At 50.4% G+C, this 19,590-nt stretch overlaps 1 protein-coding gene across 2 annotated transcripts in view; it reads left to right on the plus strand.

Annotated features, from left to right (window-relative positions):
* The window catches only part of SBNO2 (strawberry notch homolog 2), a 93,141-nt gene that overhangs the window by 9,956 nt on the left and 63,595 nt on the right, over positions 1 to 19,590 (plus strand). For both annotated transcript variants that reach the window (XM_081177601.1, XM_081177600.1), the window contains 2 exons: positions 13,893 to 14,142; positions 15,872 to 15,957. In XM_081177601.1, coding sequence (XP_081033727.1) covers positions 14,014 to 14,142; positions 15,872 to 15,957 — 215 coding nt within the window. In that variant the 5' untranslated portion in view covers positions 13,893 to 14,013. The remainder of the gene's footprint in view (positions 1 to 13,892; positions 14,143 to 15,871; positions 15,958 to 19,590) is intronic.

Consider the following 19,590-nt stretch of genomic DNA (forward strand, 5'->3'; position numbering starts at 1 on the left):
GAGCTTTTTCCGATGGGGACGCAGGATGCCCCTTGCTGTCAACCCAAAGCCGTTGGGTCCATTTGGTTCAGTATTGCCTGCGCTGACTGGCAGCGGCTCGCCAGGACTTCATGCAGCAGGTTCTTTCCCCAGCCCTCCTGGGAAATTGAACCCTGGACCGTCTGCATTCAAAGCAGGTGGCCTGCCATGGAGCTGTAGAACGGAGCCAGACTCCAGTCCTTGTGGCTTTGAACGAAATAAATAGGAATGTAAGAGACTCTATTGTTTTTAACACTCGATTGGGAGCCGCCCAGAGTGGCTGGGGAAACTCAGCCAGATGGGTGGGGAATAAATAATAATTTATTCTTATTATTATCCTATCCCCCAAAGGAGAATCATAGAATTGTAGCATTGGAAGGGAACTCCAAGGTTCATCCAGTCCAACCCCCGAAATGCAGGAATCTGAGTCCCTACCTGTATACCTATGACTTTATTTCATCTGATCCATCCTTTGCAGTTATTAGGTTTGCAGATGATACCACCATCATGGGTCTAATTACAGGTGGAGATGAATCAGCGTATAGGGAGGAGGTTCAAAAAGTCTCCACATGATGCCTAGAGAACAACTTGCACCTAAATAGGAGGAGATGGTGTTGGACTTTTGGAGGAAGAGAGGGGAACTAGCCCCTTTGTATATCGGGGGGGGGCTGTGTGGAGAGAGTCTCTTCCTTTAAATTCCAGGGAGTTTACCTTAGTGAAGACCTCACTTGGAAATTCAATACAACCCAGGTGGTTAGGAAGGCCCGACAGAGACTCCCATTTCCTCAGGGTCTTGCGAAAGGACAACGTCAAACAAAAATTGATCATCTCCTTCTACCGGGCCACAATAGAAAGTGTCCTTTCATACTGTATTACAGTGTGGTACGCTGGTTTGACAGCCGCGGACAGGAAGTCCCTACAGAGGGTGGCGAATACAGCCCATGACATCATGGGCTGTCCCCGGAGTTCGCTAGATGACATCGCGGGAGACCGCTGCCTCAGGAGAGCGAGGCAAATTCTTAGGGACGACTCACACCCTAGCCAGCACTTCTTCAATCTCCTACATTCAGGCAGGAAGTACAGAAGTATAGTAAGCTGCACCAATAGGTTAAAGAACAGTTTTTATCCGAGGGCTGTTGGGCTGCTGAATGGACAAAAATAGTGGTGTAATTGACTTCTGACAAGCACACAGAACGCAAACAAGACTGAGTGTATTGGGGGGGGGGGCTTGTTTAATTTCACTGCACACAGGTAGTGTAGTGACAATAATTTATTATTATTTTGCTCAACACAAAGCTGGAACCCAGGGCCCTGAGATTAAGAGTCTCATGTTCTTAAACTCATTGCACATCCAGCTCAAAAACATCTGTACTGGCGGGATGCGACTCTCCAGGGTTTCAGGCAAGGGACCTGCATTTATATATGCGTTACGTCTGTTGGCATCTGTCAGTCTCCAGAGACAGTGGTGCACACCTCCGGGGGTGAAGTCAAACAGCTGTGCTAGCAGTAATGACGTGATCTCCCTGTACAGTGGTACCTCTGGTTACGTACTTAATTCGTTCCGGAGGCCTGTTCTTAACCTGAAACTGTTCTTAACCTGAAGCACCACTTTAGCTAATGGGGCTTCCCACTGCTGCTGCGCCGCCGGAGCACGATTTCTGTTCTCATCCTGAAGCAAAGTTCTTAACCCGAGGTAATATTTCTGGGTTAGCGGAGTCTGTAACCTGAAACGTATGCAACCTAAAGCGCATGTAACTAGAGGTACCACTGTATTCATTCTACGCTGCCCACCTGACTCTGTCATGGATGCTTTAGTTGAGATTCCTGCTTTGCAGGATATTGGGCCAGATTATCCTCGGGGGGTCCCTTCCAACTCCACAATTCTGTGGTCCTATGATTCTCATTCCCTGGCTTCATCCTGCTCTGGCTGCTGCGGTGACGGTATTTGCAACCGGAGCTCGAACGATGGAAAAGTCGAGGAAGAGGTGGTGTGGCATAAGTTTGCAGAATCATGTAGGGCAGACCTTGCGGCCTTCCAGTGAAGCTGAGCGTCGGATGATTCAAGATGGGATATAAAAAGAAGACTTCTTCATGCAGCACAGAATTAAATTCTGGAACGCTCTCCTGCGGGAGGCAGCTGATGACCACCAACCGGGACGGCTTTAAAAGACGATTAGACAAAAAGAACGCCAAATCTGAGGGAGTCTGGTGCGGATAAACCTTTTCTAGATTTCACATCTTGCATGATTTCTCCCCACCCCATAATCACAATGTTCTGTAAATGAAGGTACCAGCGGTCCAGTGTTAGAAACTCAGATATATAATGCAATTGCCAAATGACCGTAAACCTAGGTTAAGGTCGCACAACACAACAAAATGTCTAGGCACCAGGGTTTTTTTTGTGTGTGCAATGAAGTTTGTTGTTGTTTATTTCCTTTCTATATGTTTTAAAGAACAAATCGCAATGTGGTTTACAGCACATTAGTAAAGGTAAAGGGACCCCTGACCATTAGGTCCAGTTGTGACCGACTCTGGGGTTGTGGCGCTCATCTCGCTTTATTGGCCGAGGGAGCCAGCGTACAGCTTCTGGGTCGTGTGACCAGCAGGATTAAGCCGCTTCTGCTAAAAGGCATGGAATCTTGGGCTTGGGTGTTCTTGCCTGCAGATGGGAACCCTGACAAGAAAGCGATGCCTCTGGACTTGGTCTTGCAAGGGATCTGCTTGTTACGTAGGAATCAGGGTGGATAAAATGATTATAAAAAAAAATAATTTAAAAAATCAATCGATCGGGTGCTCGATGGGAAACACCAGATGGGGTGTGGTCCGGCGGGGGCTGACTCACTGGAACTGAATTCTCCTCCCACCATGGCATAATCCTGGAAAGTTGCAGGCACCTCTTGATGTGGCTGATTGGCAGCGAGATCAGGGCAGGCAGGAGGAAGTGTGCTTTTAAAATAACCAGCAATTAACTGACGGGGGTTGGCTGCCAGGGCGTGTTTGCGATTGGCGCTACCTTAGATGACTTTTCTCGAATAGCGTGAGAGAAAGGAACGGGCCGATTCGTGGTGGTCTCTGGGCAGCTCGGTCTCCTCTGGTGCCGTTGGCGGTGTTAGAAACTCAGGTGTACAAGCTAGGCGCCAAATGGCTCCTTAAACCAGGGTTGCGGTCGCCAAAATGTTGCATCAAGCAAAACAAGGGTCTTGTTTTTGAAAGGATGGACTGACTGTGATGGATTCTCAGCTAAACATCCGGCTTGACTGCATCCCAGCTCCTGCCAACCTAGCAGTTCGAAACCATGCCAGGGCAAGTAGATAAATAGGTACCACTGCAGCGGGAAGGTAAACGGCGTTTTAGTGCACTCTGGTTTCCCAACAACTTACAACGCAGGAATCTCAACGAGAGCATCCCTGGCAGATGACACCCCCCTCCTCCCGGGCCTCTGGTCTGATCCAGCACATTCTCTCCCCTTTCGAAACACTTTCTTCCCCCTTTATTTTTGCTTATCAGCTGGCGGGAAGGGAGTAGCAAGCAGTGGGGTTTCACGGTTGAGGAAGTGGTTTTTCGTTCGGAGCAGCTGGGCGGGAGGGCAGATCTTTCGGCTTAGCGCGGCTCGCATGTTAAAAAGGAGCGTTTTCCCCTCTGCTTCCGCTGCACCTGCGTCTGTGGGAAGCGCCGTGGGTTCCCCTGGCTCCGCAAGATGGGCGAAGCTGGCATCAGGGTGGTTCGGCACCATGGCGGTGCTTGGCCACCACTCTTTGGAAAGCCGCGGCCAGCAACCTTGGGGCCAAGGAGGTTACCTGGGGATGGGCCTTAGGCCCACTGGCAAAGTTCCTGCTTCGAAAGCCAAGGGCCCTCTGATTCCATCTCAAGCTAAGCACGGAAAGGGGACAGACTTCTCTCTGCCTCAGGCCCTAAAGGTAAAGGGGTCCCTGACCATTAGGTCCAGTCGTGACCAACTCTGGGGTTGCGGCGCTCATCTCGCTTTATTGGCCGAGGGAGCCAGCGTACAGCTTCTGGGTCATGTGGCCAGCAGGATTAAGCCGCTTCTGGCGAAGCAGAGCAGCGCACGGAAATACCCTTTACCTTCCCGCCGGAGCGGTACCTATTTATCTACTTGCACTTTGATGTGCTTTTGAACTGCTACGTTGGCAGAAGCAGGGACAGAGCAACAGGAGCTCACCCCGTTGCGGGGATTTGAACTGCTGACCTTCTGATCGGCAAGTCCTAGGCTCTGTGGTTTAACCCACAGCGTCACCCGCGTCCCTGCCTGAGGCCCTAGAGAGAGTTAAACTGCGGAACTCCCTCCCACTGGATGCAATGGTGACTGCCAATTTGGATGGCTTTAAAAGAAGTTCGGGCAAATTCACGGAGGAGAAGAGGGCTATTGAGGGCTACTTGCCACTCTGTCTGTGCTCTGTCTCTGCCCTCGAGAGTGGTTCGGGTTCCCAGGAGAGGAGAGTGTTGCTCTCGTGCCCAGATCCTGCTCATTGGTTCCCCCAAAATGGCATCAAAGCTCGCCAGCTGTGCTGCCCAGTGCAGGAAATCTACTGGCACAGTATTCCTGATCAGGAGCCATTCAGCCAGGAACTATTTTTAAAGAGAGCTGGGATTTCCAGGAAGTCAGATCTCACCGCCCAGGAACGCATTCTGCGGGTTTTCTGTCCTGACACAGAATCAGTAGTCACAGCCAGTCAGAGATGTGTGGCTACAACATCCCAGATAAGATCTGACTGCGGGCCGTACTTATCAGCCAGCGGAAATCTTCCCGGAGGCTCTGTGTCATCGAGGCTGGGCCGCGGAGTTTGCAAATGCCATTTTGCATCTTCAAGGGACCTTTGGTAGAAACTCACGAAAGAGCAAAAAGCTCATCCTTGAACAGCTAATCTGGAATCAAGCAGTGGCGAGCCAGCGAACCTTTACGCTGGTAAAAAAAAATTGCTCCTCTGCAAATGGAGAAGTTGCCTTGAGGAAGTCAGAGTTAAAAGGCTTGTCATGTTTGAAAGTTGCTTGCCTGCTTGTTTGTCGTCTTTTCCTAGCGTTTTCGGAGTTTGGAGAGGCAGCCTCTGTGGGTTTTCCTCTGCAGTCAAATTTTGAGTGGCAATCTGGTTGCTGATCTCCTGGCTGGTTGGGCTTAAAACAGGCCTAGGCAAACTCGGCCCTACAGATGTTTGGGGGCTACAACTCCCATCATCCCTAGCTAACAGGACCAGTGGTCAGGGATGATGGGAATTGTAGTCTCAAAACATCGGGAGGGCCGAGTTTGTATATTGAAGAGTATTGTGTTGGTGAGCGATTTTCCTAGGTTCCTCTACTGACAGGGCCAGGGAGATGGAGGCAGTACGTTTCCAAGCACAATTCAAAGTGCTGATGTTGACCTTTAAAGCCCTAAATGGCCTCGGTCCAGTATATCTGAAGGAGCGTCTCCACCCCCATCGTTCTGCCCGGACGCTGAGGTCCAGCTCTGAGGGCCTTCTGGCGGATCCATCATTGCGAGAAGCAAAGCTATAGGGAACCAGGCAGAGGGCCTTCTTGGTAGTGGCGTCCGCCCTGTGGAACGCCCTCCCACCAGATGTCAAAGAGATAAACAACTACCTGACATTCAGAAGACATCTTGAGGCAGCCCTGTTCAGGGAAGTTTTTAATGTGTGATATTTTAGTGTATTTTTGGTTTCTGTGGAAGCTTCCCAGAGTGGCTGGGGAAACCCAGCCAGATGGGCGGGGTACAAATAATAAATTATTATTATTATTATTATTATTATTATTATTATTATTATTATTATTATTATTATTATTGATATCTTTATTGTCATTGTCCCATGCAGAACAATGAAATTGAAAAACTACATAAAACATTCAAAAAAACCTCCTAAAAAGTAAGGGGAAATGTGTGTGCGTCTTATGGAGCGAATCCAGGCTGCACAGCTATCCCAGAAGCCAGAACAGCAAGAGGGATTGCTGCTTTCGCTGCGCAGCGATCCCTCTTGCTCTTCTGGCTTCTGAGATTCAGAATATTTTTTTTCTTGTTTTCCTCCTCCAAAAACTAGGTGCGTCTTGTGGTCTGGTGTGTCTTACAGAGCAAAAAATACGGTACTTAATTCGTTTCGGAGGTCTGTACTTAACCTGAAAGTGTTCTTAACCTGAAGCACCACTTTAGCTAATGGGGCCTCCTGCTGCTGCCGCGCTGCCGGAGCCCAATTTCTGTTCTCATCCTGAATCAAAGTTCTTAACCTGAAGCACTATTTCTGGGTTAGCGGAGTCTGTAACCTGAAGCGTATGTAACCCGAGCTACCACTGTACATGACCCTCTTTGTTGACTTGGATGGAGAATAGAGAAGGTTGTGTGTTTAGAACCTAGCCTTCTGTACAGAAGTGAGATTCTGCCTTTATTGCACCTACCCACTTTCGCCTCTGGCTCTGCCAGCCACTGGTGTGTGGCCCCCTCGGTTGGGAATTCAGCCCTTAGCCTGAGAAAAAGTCCCCCAACCCTGCTGTACGCCCTGGCCTACCTCTCAGGGTTGTTGCGAGGAGGCAAGCAGGGGCAGGACCGTGGGTGACACCCCTTGTGGAGGAAGGTTGGGGTATAAAAGAAGAACAGATAAAGAGATGAGCCCACCTGTCTGGGATGCTTTAGTTGAGGTTCCTGCATTGGATGCGGGTTGGGCTGGATGACCTCTGGGGGTCCCTTCCAACTCTGCGACTCCGTGACCCTCCCACAGGTGAGGCAAGTATTCCCTGCGTACTGCTGGCGAAGCACTAAAACTCCAGTTTCCCGCCAACCGTGTTCTCTGAAACGGCACGGCCCTTGGGGGAAGAGCTGTACCACGTGCAGTTTCAGAACGTATAAATCACTACTCCCCACCCTGACCCTTTGGGTTCGCAGCATGTTTTTTTTTCTTTTTACCGTCGCTCTGCCCGTGGTCCCATCTATCAGAGCCGGCTGAGAGCTTATCAGCTCAGATAATTAAATGCTGCCTCTTTGGAAGCTGCTGGGCACCCCTCTAAACGCACACCGGGCAATCGAATCTTGCCCCAGAGGGATCGTATTTCGGTGGGCTCGTTAGGGAACGCTGGCTCAGCAAGAGTCTCGCTGCCCGGGAGGCTGACCGCTCCGTTCGCATAGCCGGAGAAACATTCGGGCATCCAGGAAGCGTCCCTGCAATCGTTCGGGGCGGCTAAAGCAAAAAGAGATTGCAGAGAGCTCCAGATTGCAGAGAACTGAGCAAAATGGCCAGAGTTTTCAACCTTTTTGAGTCCACGGCTCCCTTGACCAACTGCCTTCTTTTTCTGCGACACCCCTGTGGGGCTCAGGAGCCAAGTTATATCCCCCCCTTCCCTGCAGAGCTGGCAGCCCCTCACCCTTTTCCGAACACCCTCCCTTGTGGAGGGTTCCCTTGGCCTCCTCTCCTCTCCCCTCTCCTTGGGAGTCCTCTGGGCAGCCGCTGCTGCCGCCCCTGGTCTCTGAGCTTCGCCCAAAGAGAGGTGCCTCCTTGCACTGCCTCACAGGGGCCTGGGAAGAGGATTTCCCCCAGCCTTAGTGGCCCAATGGAGACTGGACAGAGGCCAGCACCTTACCTTGGGTGGCAGCAGCGGGCGCTGCTGGGCCTGCATGGCAGAAAGGTTCCAGCTCAGCACTGGGCACTCAGCTCCCAGGCAGGCCTTTCACACAGCAAGCCCAAGAAACGCCAGCGTGGTGCCTCCCTGTTCGCCCGGCCTCCCACTTGTCTGCCCATTCCCAACAGCAAGGGCTGGCGGACTGGCTGGTTGGGCTCCTTCGCCCGCTTGCTTGCTTACTCCGAGGCCGCCTCAGCCCCTGGCACCCAGCACCCCCAGAGGCACCATTCGCCTGGGGAGCTTGCAGCTAGGGCTGCTGCAACAAACAGCCATGCAAGCCTTTGGGAGGCAGAGACGCAAGAAGGCATCAGAGGAGTGAGCGAAGGAAAGAGGGACGGAGGCCAGTGTTGCCCGCGGCATCCCTGACCATCATTCTAGGCACCCCAGGGTGCCACAGCACAACGGTTGAAAACCACTGGCCTACACGGTTCAGAGTGATGTTGCGGCAAGTACAGTTGTACCTCGGGCTACATACGCTTCAGGTTACAGACTCCACTAACCCAGAAATAGTACCTCGGGTTAAGAACTTTGCTTCAGGATGAGAACAGAAATCGTGCTCCGGCGGCGCGGCGGCAGCAGGAGGCCCCATTAGCTAAAGTGGTGCTTCAGGTTAAGAACTGTTTCAGGTTAAGAACGGACCTCCGGAACGAATTAAGTACTTAACCCGAGGTATCACTCTGTGTGTGTGTGTGTGTCTGTGTGTCTATACTAGTGATGGCTGACCCAGGAGCCTTGGATTGATGAAGATTTCCGCCCAGTGTGTGGCAGCTGCAGAAAAAAAAGCAAATTCCACGCTAGGGATTGTTAGCAAAGGAACTGAAAGTAAAAGCACTTGTGGCGCAACCATGTTTGGAATGTTAGGGCCGTTCTGGTCACCTCTCCTCAAAAGGGATATTGTAGACTCGGAAAAAGGTTCCGAAAAGGGCAACCGGGGTTGCAGAGTTTGGGACTTTGTAGTTTCGCGGGAGGGCAAGGAAGACGTTTATAAAAGTATAAAGGGCATCCGATTTATTGGGACGGGTAAATGTCCGTTTTCACGCAGTGCAGAGTTAAACTGTGGAACTCCCTCTGCAGGAGGCAAGGACAGCTGCCAACCTGAATGGTTTTAAAAGAGCGAGCGAGACCTTTCCTCCAAGCAATCAGGCCTAGGGGATTAAGACAATGGGTTATTTTCTTTTTATTCTCTTTCCCCTCTGCCCCTAATACTGACAAGCTGCACATAGGAGCAAGCTCACTAATGTCTCCTGTTGTCTCTGGCAAAGGTAGAATAAATTGCACGAATTGGATCGGCTTGCTTAAGCTGTGCAGGTCAAAGCAAAATCCCACTCGCCTCAGCTTCAGAAACTTGGTCTACCACGAGATTCTGACATTTCCCCCGGCTGTTGCTGATAATATACTTTCTCGGTTCCCTTTCCAGCTTGAGGGCTAGAAACTTGAAACGGAATTTTTATTTGCCGCCTGCTGCTGTTATGGAATTTCTTTGCTCCACCGGCCTCCAGTATAACCAGGCAAACTTTCTCTTTCTCAGCCGGAGAGAGTGTTCTCTGTTGAAGGAAGGTTCACCCTAAATTGAAAATCTTAAGTGTTCCAGGAGCGGGTGGCAAAGCAGATAATAACAGGGAGGTCTCTTTCTTTTTTTCTCTCTCTCCCTCTGCGCTATTGATTTTATACTCTTCATAATAAGTTACCCTTCGTAAAACGTAAGTAAAGGAAGCCCGGCTTAAGCTGCTCTTACGGGAATCGCCGGCTGCAGATTTCCTATCAAAAGCTCTTGCAAAGTTGGGAAAAGGAGGGGGGAAGGGGAAGGAAGAGCAAACCCGTATTAAAAAGTAGAAGTAGTGGCTAAAAAAAGAGAAAAAGGCTCCATTGCAGGTGTAGAAATAATTGCAAGGACGGGACCAAGAATCCACCTCGTTCCACTTTTCTGACCATCTCAAGCTGCTGAGAAATTCACAAATACGAAAAGTAACAGGCCTGCCCCTTTCGCCTTTTTCACCTGCCCTTTTCAGGTACACCGCCGGAGCACAATTTCTGTTCTCATCCTGAAGCAAAGTTCTTAACCCGAAGCACTATTTCTGGGTTAGCGGAGTCTGTAACCTCAAGCGTACGTAACTTAAAGCGTATGTAACCCGAGGTACCACTGCAATGAGAAAGGATATCGGCGGCCCCAGCAGCTGGGAACAGCTGGACGTCTTTCAAGAGCGCAGACTGACACCTTTTCAACAGCTAGTGTCTTTTAGCTGCGTTCTTTTAACGGCGTCGTAAAAAAGGAGATGGCTTTGCTCGTAAAGGACAAGCCATGTGTCGCTTGCTTAGGAAGAAAGCCAAGCGAGAGATTTAAAGCTTCCCAAACCTTAAATTATTCTGTGTCGTCCTCCCCTCTCTCCCCCGCTTCCCCAGCTCCAATTCCAGTCCGGTAGAGCCGGAGACACTCACTCTTGGGGTCGTGGGGTCAAGCCCTGTGTTAGGCAAAAGGTTCTTGTATTGCATGGGGTTGGGCTGGATGACCCCGGTGCCCCTTCCGCCTCGACAATTCTGTGATACTATGGCTGCGGCTTCTGCAGACTTCCTAGGTTTTGCTTGCAGGGCGCCTTGAAGCGGGAAATGTTGAGCGTTGGCAAAGTCTGGGCACCTCGAAGCGGGAAATGCTGAATGTTGGCAAAGGACTCTGGGCACAGTGCTAAGCTGGGGGCGCATGTGGCTTACAGCAGTGAGTGGGGGGACGGGGGACGGGACGGTGACTTCCAGACGGCCTTCTTCAGTGCATGAACCAAAGCACAATGGAAACACCGTATTTTTTCCTCTATAAGGCGCACCAGACCACAAGACGCACCTAGTTTTTGGAGGAGGAAAACAAGAAAAAAAATATTCTGAATCTCAGAAGCCAGAACAGCAAGAGGGATCGCTGCGCAGTGAAAGCAGCAATCCCTCTTGCTGTCCTGGCTTCTGGGATAGCTGCGCAGCCTGCATTCGCCCCATAAGACGCACACACATTTCCCCTTACTTTTTAGGAGGGGAAAAGTGAGCCTTATAGAGCAAAAAATACAGTAATCACTTTCCTACACAGGTGAGAGGAGTGGACCTGTAGAAAATCAGGCTAGCTGGCTCTCAGGAAGGCTTGTCCTGTTGAGCCAAGCTGGAAGGCGTATTCCCTCCTGGGGGCCAGAATCCGTTAGCAGTGATCTGTTGGGGGCCGCATGCCATGGGGATGAAACCACTTAGTGGGGAAGAGGCAAAGTTTGTGACGTTAACTCCCTCTCTCTGTCTGTCTTTGACGCCTCATTTTTTCAGTATTAGAAACTCAGATACATAAACTAATCACCAAATGGCACCTTAAAACTCTTTCCCAACATCAGGGTCTTTTCCAGGGAGTCTTCTCTTCTCCTGAGGTGGCCAAAGTCTTGGAGCCTCAGCTTCAGGATCTGTCCTTCCAGTGAGCACTCAGGGCTGATTTCCTTCCGAATGGATACGTTTGATCTTCTTGCAGTCCATGGGACTCTCAAGAGTCTCCTCCAGCACCAGAATTCAAAAGCATCCATTCTTCGGCTTTCTTTATGGTCCAGCTTTCACTTCATACATCACTAGCTTGGCCTTTTTAAAGGTGAGCCGTTCGTCTGGAATGGAAGTTGTTAATGGTGAGAGTTCACAGCAGAGTTCCTGCAAATCTTCGGGTACCTTTGGCTGCCCTCGTGCAGCTGGTTTCTCTTTCCGTTTGTCGCAGACAGAAGGGGAAACCCGGCTTGCGAAATCAGTCCCGACGATGTAGCTTTGTCGCTTTCCAAGGAATTCTAGGCATCTTAGACCTCAAGGCAGAGGTGGCGGCAGCAGCTGATCTGCGAAACCGGCTGTTCCCCAGGCCACAGACTCTTGCCTCGGAGCTCTGGCGCATCATGCGGAGTTGTTCCCAGGCCTTGTGGTGCAAGACCCTTATCTGAACATCAGGAGAGTGTCAGCATCGCCCTTGAGCCAGCGCCACCAACTGGACTCACACACTTCAGCCCCGACTGGGCTAGGCGAGCTGGGTAGCACTTCCAGAGACCACCTTCTGCACAGGAACAGGTCAAAGTGCTATGGACTCACAGCTTAGAGTTGTGAGCACCAGATTCACTCCAACAAGAAGACAGCCGTCACACAGCAGAGTATAGCAGAGCATAAACGACTCGGAGAGCAGCTCTGTAGAATATCTTCTTTTATTCTATCTACAACTATAACACACAACTATGTACAGAGCTAAATGAGGTCTAAACGAAAATGCTGAACTGCACTGAGTGTCTGCAGCTGCTCTTAGCAGCAACCTTATCTATACACACGATCTCTCTCTAATACAGTGGTGCCCCGCAAGACGAATGCCTCGCAAGACGGAAAACTCGCTAGACGAAAGAGTTTTCCGTTTTGGAGGTGCTTCGCAAAACGAATCTCCTATGGGCTTGCTTCGCAAGACGAAAATGTCTTGCGAGTTCCTGCAGTTTTTCCCCCCTCCCCCCTTTTTCTAAGCCGCTAAGCTGCTTATCAGCTGATCCGATAAGCTGATAAGCCGCTAATAGCGCTAATCCTCTAATCCGTCAATGGGCTTGCTTCGCAAGACGAAAAAACCGCTAGACGAAGAGAATCACAGAACGGATTCTTTTCGTCTTGCGAGGCACCACTGTACTCAGTCTCTCTCTCTCTCTCTCTCTCTCTTTGATGTGAGGCTGGAGCAGAATAAGTAGAGAGCAGAAACCACCCCCTTCTCTCTCGAGAATCAGCAGAGAACATCAGCAGATTCATGGATATGGGAGGGGTGAAATCTCCTCAGAGAGACCCTAGCTCCGACCAGAGGCCTGTGACGTGTTCACACAGCAGCCAAACTTTGGGGGGAAACGGGCAGGCGGGGGACCTCACCGCCGTTGCAGCAGTACTCTCCCGACTTGGGATCCCCAGTATCCAGCCTCCGGCGATGGAGGTTGAGGGCAGCCACTGTGGCTGTGGATTCTCCGCAAAACTGGAGGGATTGTGAACTGCAGGAAGGCGCTCTCTGCTGGAGCGACACAACGGTCTCCCTTGGGAGATGGCGGACGCTCCTTCCTTGGGTGTTTTTAAGCAGTGGTTGGATGCCCACCTGCCATGGATGCTGTGGCTGAGATTCCTGCAATGCAGGGGGTCAGACTGGATGACCCTTGGGGGTCCCTTCCCACTCCACGCTTCTAACATGCAGCCCAGGGTTGGGAGAACCCGCAAGCCCTTTGGGTGTCTCAACCCCAACACACATCAAATCAGCTTTCTCCACCCATACTGGCTGAATGAAATTGTAGAACGAGGCAAACTAACAGGAAGGATCCGAAACCGGCGGGACCAGAAGTTTACCGAAGACTGGAGTAAATTTACTGACTGTGAAAAGTATTTGTGATGATCAGACGACGTTTGTAGGTTTGCAAGAAGTTCTGTGAGAAGTATTAATGGAAATATTGTTAAAATGGAAATGGAGAGAAGATAGGTTAAGAGACATAAAGACAGTATTAAGTTAGGAAATGCATAAGAAGTGATGTAAGACGGAAGATTATCAGAGGTGCTGATGGAAGTCCAGTAAGATTGTATTTGTGATAATTTTGTGTGGTATGTTTTATAATTTTGTATGTTGTTGTTGTTGTTTAGTCGTGTCCGACTCTTCGTGACCCCCTGGACCAGAGCACGCCAGGCACTTCTGTCTTCCACTGCCTCCCGCAGTTTGGTCAGACTCATGTTTGCAGCTTCGAAAACACTATCCAACCATCTCGTCCTCTGCCGTCCCCTTCTCCTTCTGCCCTCCATCTTTCCCAACATCAGGGTCTTTTCCAGGGAGTCTTCTCTTCTCCTGCGGTGGCCAAAATCTTGGAGTCTCACCTTCAGGATCTGTCCTTCCAGTGAGCACTCAGGGCTGATTTCCTTCCGAATGGAGAGGTTGGATCTCCTTGCAGTCCATGGGACTCTCAAGAGTCTCCTCCAGCACCAGAATTCAAAAGCATCCATTCTTCGGTGACCAGCCTTCTTTATGGTCCAGCTCTCACTTCCATACATCACTAATTATGTATGTTAAAAACCAATAAAAATTATATCTATCTATATCTATCTATCTATCTATCTATCTATCTATCTATCTATCTATGTATGTAAAGAATGAAATTGTAGAACGTAAGATCAAACTGTTTGCAAGATGGAGCTCACATCCCACATGAGAGGACTCATGTTACAGGACAATAAAGCGTCTTTAACGCCTGCCTTTCTTCCTCCTTCCTCCGCTCCTTTAGGGCATGTTGCAGCGAGGAGGGTGCCGGTGAAGCCTCTCGCTCTCCTTTCCTCCTCCACCGCGCAGCAATCGGGACCCCTCGTTTCATCAACAGCTTCCTCCATGAGGTGGCAAGAAGCCTGATGCCCTCTTCGGCCCTCACCATGGATGGCGGGAAAAGCTTCCACCCGCCTTGCACACACCAGCAGCCGGTCAACATGTTTTGCGGGGTGCCCACCCTGCCGGCCCAACTAAGCATGCCCACCCTAGAGGTAAGTAATCATAATAATACTAATAATACTAATAATTTATTATTTATACCCCTCCCATCTGGCCAGGCCTCCCCAGCCATTCTGGGTGGCTCCCAAGAGAATATTAAAAACACAATAAAGCCTCAAATATTTCAAACTTTCCTAAACAGGACGGCCTTCAGATGTCTTCTCAAAGTCAGATAGTTGTTTATTTCCTTGACATCTGGTGGGAGGGCATTCCACAGGGCAGGTGCCACCACCAAGAAGGCCCTCTGCCTGGTTCCCTGTAACCTCACTTCTCGCAGAGAGGGAACCGCCAGAAGGCCCTCGGCGCTGGTCCTCAGTGTCTGGGCTGGACGATGGGGGTGGAGACGCTCCTTCAGGTATACTGGGCTGAGGCCGTTTAGGGAAGGGTCTCCTCGCGAGCCATGAGGACTCTCTCCCGCCACATCCGGATTTCAATCCGTATTCGTACCTTGGATCCCGAACGCCTTGGAACTAGGACGTTTTGGCTCCTGAACCCCGCAAACCTGGAAGTGACTGTTCCGGTTTGTGAACCTTCCTTTGGGACCCGAACGCCCGGCGGGGCTTCCGATTGGCTGCAGGACCTTCCTGCAGCTAATCGGAATCCGCGATTTGGTTTCCGAACATTTTGGAAGTTGAGCAGACTTCTGGAACGGATTCCGTCCGAGGTACAACTGTATTTATTTATTGGGGGTGGGATGGGTTCTCAGGGTTGGAGACCTCAGGCCTGGGGTCCAAACACAACCCTCCACGCCTCTTATCAGGTTCCCTGAACTCGCTCCCCAAAACATGCACCTCAGTGGCCTTGCCTTGCACCCTTCTTGAGTGTTTTTGCATCTCCGTCAGGGCTGCATCCAACTAAGTTCTACTTGTGAGTAGACCCACTGAAATGACGGGGAACCAGAGTTAATAATAATAATAATAATAAATTTTTATTTATACCCTGCCCTCCCCAGCCAAGACCGGGCTCAGGGCGGCTAACAACCAATAATAAAAACAAGTTGATAAAAATACAATTTAAAAGATTAAGATACAACATTAAAACAATTAGGAAGCAATCTCTTCATAGGAGGAGAAAGGAAAAAGAAAGAGGGGGGGGGAATCAAACTGATTCTGAGCCAAAGGCCAGGCGGAACTACTCTGTCTTACAGGCCCTGCGGAAAGAGATCAGATCCCGCAGGGCCCTGGTCTCATGAGACAGAGCGTTCCACCTGGCTGGAGCCAGTGTTGAAAAGGCCCTGGCTCAGGTTTAGGCTAATCTGACTTCCTTAGGGCCAGGGACCTCTAAGGTGTTGCTATTTATGGACCTTAATGTCCTCCGTGGGGCATACCAGGAGAGACGGTCCTGTAGGTACGAGGGTCCTAGGCCGTGAAGGGCTTTAAAAGTTGAAACCAGCACCTTAAATCTGACCCTGTACTTCACGGGGAGCCAGTGCAGCTTGAAAAGCACTGGGTGAATATGTTCCCATGGCAGAGACCCCGTGAGGAGCTTCGCTGCAGCATTCTGCACCCACTGGAGTTTCTGGGACAGCTTCAAGGGCAGCCCCGCGTAGAGCAAATTACAGTAGTCAAGCCTGGAGGTGACCATCGCATGGTTAGTCATGCCCGTCCATTTCAACATCTCTGACGTGGGTACAGCCCTCAGTAACTGCTGCTAAGTTATGCGTTGTATGTTTGAGTCGTCCTCGTTATGAAAGACCCGTTACTGAATCTGCCTCTTTTGTAGTTTCAGAATTCTGCTTCCAGTTGGTGGACTCAAGCGCCCTATTCATCGGCTTCGTACTCGGCGCCATCTTTCCTGAGCGACAACCAGTAAGTGCTACGCTGCGGGAGAGGTACTGGGTATCACGATTTTATTGGCGAAGCTTCGGTGCGCGAAATAAAAGAGTTCGGCCATGTGATGTGCGTAGACATCAGCTCTTTTAAACTGAATTTGTTTCCTGCTATAGAAAGTAGAAAAAGGACAGCAGTTCCTTCATTTGTCCTTGGCAAACTCCAAAACAGAATCAGAGCCGTAGCATTGGAAGGGACCCCGATTACCGTATTTTTCGCTCTGTAAGACGCACCAGACCACAAGACGCACCTAGTTTTTGGAGGAGGAAAACAAGAAAAAAAATATTCTGAATCCCAGAAGCCAGAACAGCAAGAGGGATTGCTGCGCAGCGAAAGCAGTGATCCCTCTTGCTGTTCTGGCTTCTGGGATAGCTGCGCAGCCTGCATTCGCCCCATAAGACGCACACACATTTCCCCTTACTTTTTAGGAGGGAAAAAGTCTTATAGAGCAAAAAATACGGTAATTGACAGCGACTCAGGACAAAATTCTTGGTGGCGAGAGCCGTTTGATGATGGAACAGACCTCCTGGGAAGGTGGCATGTTTGTAGAAAGAGCTTGGGGGTGCCAGCTGCCTGAGGTTTTTCTGCTGTGGTTTCTGCGTCGCATGGGGGTTGGGCCGGATGACCTTTGGGGACCCCTTCCAGCCTTACAGTTCCGTGATCTTGTGTGTGCGTGTGTGTACATTGCCCCCTCCCCGATACGTTTCTGCGATCATATGCAGATTATACTGCCTTGCCAGGCAGAGAGTACGTTTTTATGGAGCAGGGGTGAGCAACCCTGTCTGACCTCCACCTGCCTGCCTTGGTATTTGCGAGCTGGCGGCTGCTTCCCTTTTAAATTCTCGACCTTGCTTAATGGAGTTCAGGAAGCGCTGGCTCGGGGCGGGCTGAGCCGGTGTATATCATTTGGATGTCGTTTTTCCTGCGCTGTCCCCCTATTCTGCGGCACCAACGTTGCTGCCTGGTTCACCACGTACAGTGGAAGCGTCCTTATTCGTATCAGGCTACACCTTCCCATTTTAATTCACTATAGTCTACTTGGGCAGCGGATCTCAAGGGCCTCAGACATTCCCCTCCCTGATGTATTCTAAGCGGACATTAGGAGGACCCTGCGGGGACTTAGAACCCATTTACCTGCCCACAGACTGTCTCGCCAGAGTGGTGCATGCTCTGGTTATCTCCCACTTGGAGTACTGCAATGCGCTCTCCGTGGGGCTACCTTTGAAGGTGACCCGGAAACTGCAACTAATCCAGAATGCGACAGCTAGACTGGGGACTGGGAGTGGCCACAGGGACCACATAACACCGGTTCTGAAAGACCTACATTGGCTCCCAGGACGTTTCTGAGCACAATTCAAAGTGTTGGTGCTCGGCCCAGTATACCTGAAGGAGCATCTCCACCCCCATCGTCCAGCCCGGACACTGAGATCCAGCTCCAAGGGCCTTCTGGTGGCTCCCTCTCTGCGGGAAGTGAGGTTACAGGGAACCAGGCAGAGGGCCTTCTCGGTGGTGGCACCTGCCCTGTGGAACGCCCTCCCACCAGATATCAAGGAAATAAAAAACGATCTGACTTTTAGAAGACATCTGAAGGCAGCCCTGTTTAGGGAAGTTTTTAATGTTTGATGTTTTATCGTGTTTTTAATATTCTGTTGGGAGCCGCCCAGAGTGGCTGGGGAAACCCAGCCGGATGGGCAGGGCATGTATGTATGTATGTATGTATGTACAGTGGTACCTCGGGTTACATATGCTTCAGGTTACAAATGCTTCAGGTTACAGACTCCGCTAACCCAAAAATAGTGCTTCAGGTTAAGAACTTTGCTTTAGGATGAGAACAGAAATCATGCTCCGGCGGCGCGGTGGCAGCAGGAGGCCCCATTAGCTAAAGTGGTACCTCAGGTTAAGAACAGTTTCAGGTTAAGTACAGACCTCCGGAACGAATTAAGTACTTAACCTGAGGTACCACTGTATGTATGAATACATACATACAGTGGTGCCTCGCAAGACGAAAAGAATCCGTTCTGTGATTCTCTTCGTCTAGCGGTTTTTTCGTCTTGCGAAGCAAGCCCATTGACGGATTAGCGCTATTAGCGGCTTTTAGCGGCTTTTAGCGGCTTATCGGCTTATTGGATCAGCTGATAAGCGGCTTAGCGGCTTAGAAAAAGGGGGGGAGGGAAAAAACCCACAGGAACTCGCAAGACATTGTCGTCTTGCGAAGCAAGCCCATAGGAGATTTGTTTTGCGAAGCACCTCCAAAACGGAAAACTCTTTCGTCTAGCGAGTTTTCCGTCTTGCGAGGCATTCGTCTTGCGGGGCACCACTGTACATGCTGTGCCGGTGTCTGGAATCCCTTCCAGCTACACACCAGGTTTTGCAAACTCCCAACTCTTAAAAACATAGAAGCATGGAATTGTTGAGTCGGAAGGGACCCCCAAAAACCATCTAGTCCGGCTCCCTGCAATGCAGGAACCACGGCTAAACGATCTGTGGCAGAATGATGGTCTCCTTTAAACCGCCCAACGAGCTCACCACTTTCCCAAAGAGCTGTTTCCACTGCCCTACAGCTCTCTCCCTCAGAAAGATCTTCCTCATACTGAGTTGGGACCTCTTCCTTCATATTCTAATCTGTCGGTTCGGCACTCACCCTCTGGAGCATCAGAAAACAAGCTTGCTTCACCTTCCCTGAGAGAGCCCTTCAGATGCTGGGTATGGCATTCATATCAAAAGCCGGCCAGCAGAGCTGAAACGGAGACCTGGTCAACTTTTAACCTTTTAATCAGAAGGTCGGCGGTTTGAATCCCCGCAATGACAGGGTGAGCTCCCTTTGCTCGGTCCCTGCTCCTGCCAACCTAGCAGTTCGAAAGCACGTCAAAGTGCAAGTAGATAAATAGGTACCGCTCCGGCGGGAAGGTAAACGGCATTTCCGTGCGCTGCTCTGGTTCGCCAGAAGCGGCTTAGTCCTGCTGGCCACATGACCTGGAAGCTGTACGCCGGCTCCCTCGACCAGTAAAGCGAGATGAGCGCCGCAACCCCAGAGTCGGCCACGGCTGGACCTAATGGTCAGGGGCCCCTTTACCTTTACTTTAGCTCAGAAGTTGAACAGAATGTGTTCCGGAAGTCTGTTCAACTTTCAAGATGTTCGGAAACCAAGGTGCAGCTTCCAGCTGGCTGCAGGAAGGTCCTGCAGCGAATCGGAAGCTGTGGAAGTTGTGTCGGACGTTCGGGTTCCAAAGAACGTTCGCAAACCGGAACACTCACTTCCGGGTTTGCGGCGTTCGGGAGCCAAAACGTCTGAGTACCAAGGGGTCGCCGGATCCAAGGTACGACTTTAGTCTTATTTTTAGGGGAAAACAACAGCAACAAATAGTATTTCTCCTTTTCTCTTTAATATAAAAAATATTGTCACTGGCACAAAATAGAACAAGTTTTTTTGGGGATTATTAAAAAAGACACACAAAAGTGAGCAGCGAGGAAGTCGAAAGCAGAACCGTTAGCTGCACAAGGCCAGCCATTTCCATAATCGGACCCCCCCCTCAATGTGTAGTTAAAAGTATTGGGGATCCACCCACAATCTTTTCCCGATTTCCTGCGAATTGCCCAAGCACCTAGGTTTGC

The sequence above is a fragment of the Podarcis bocagei genome (genome assembly GCF_964188305.1).
Source record: "Podarcis bocagei genome assembly, chromosome: 18".
NCBI lineage: Eukaryota > Metazoa > Chordata > Lepidosauria > Squamata > Lacertidae > Podarcis > Podarcis bocagei.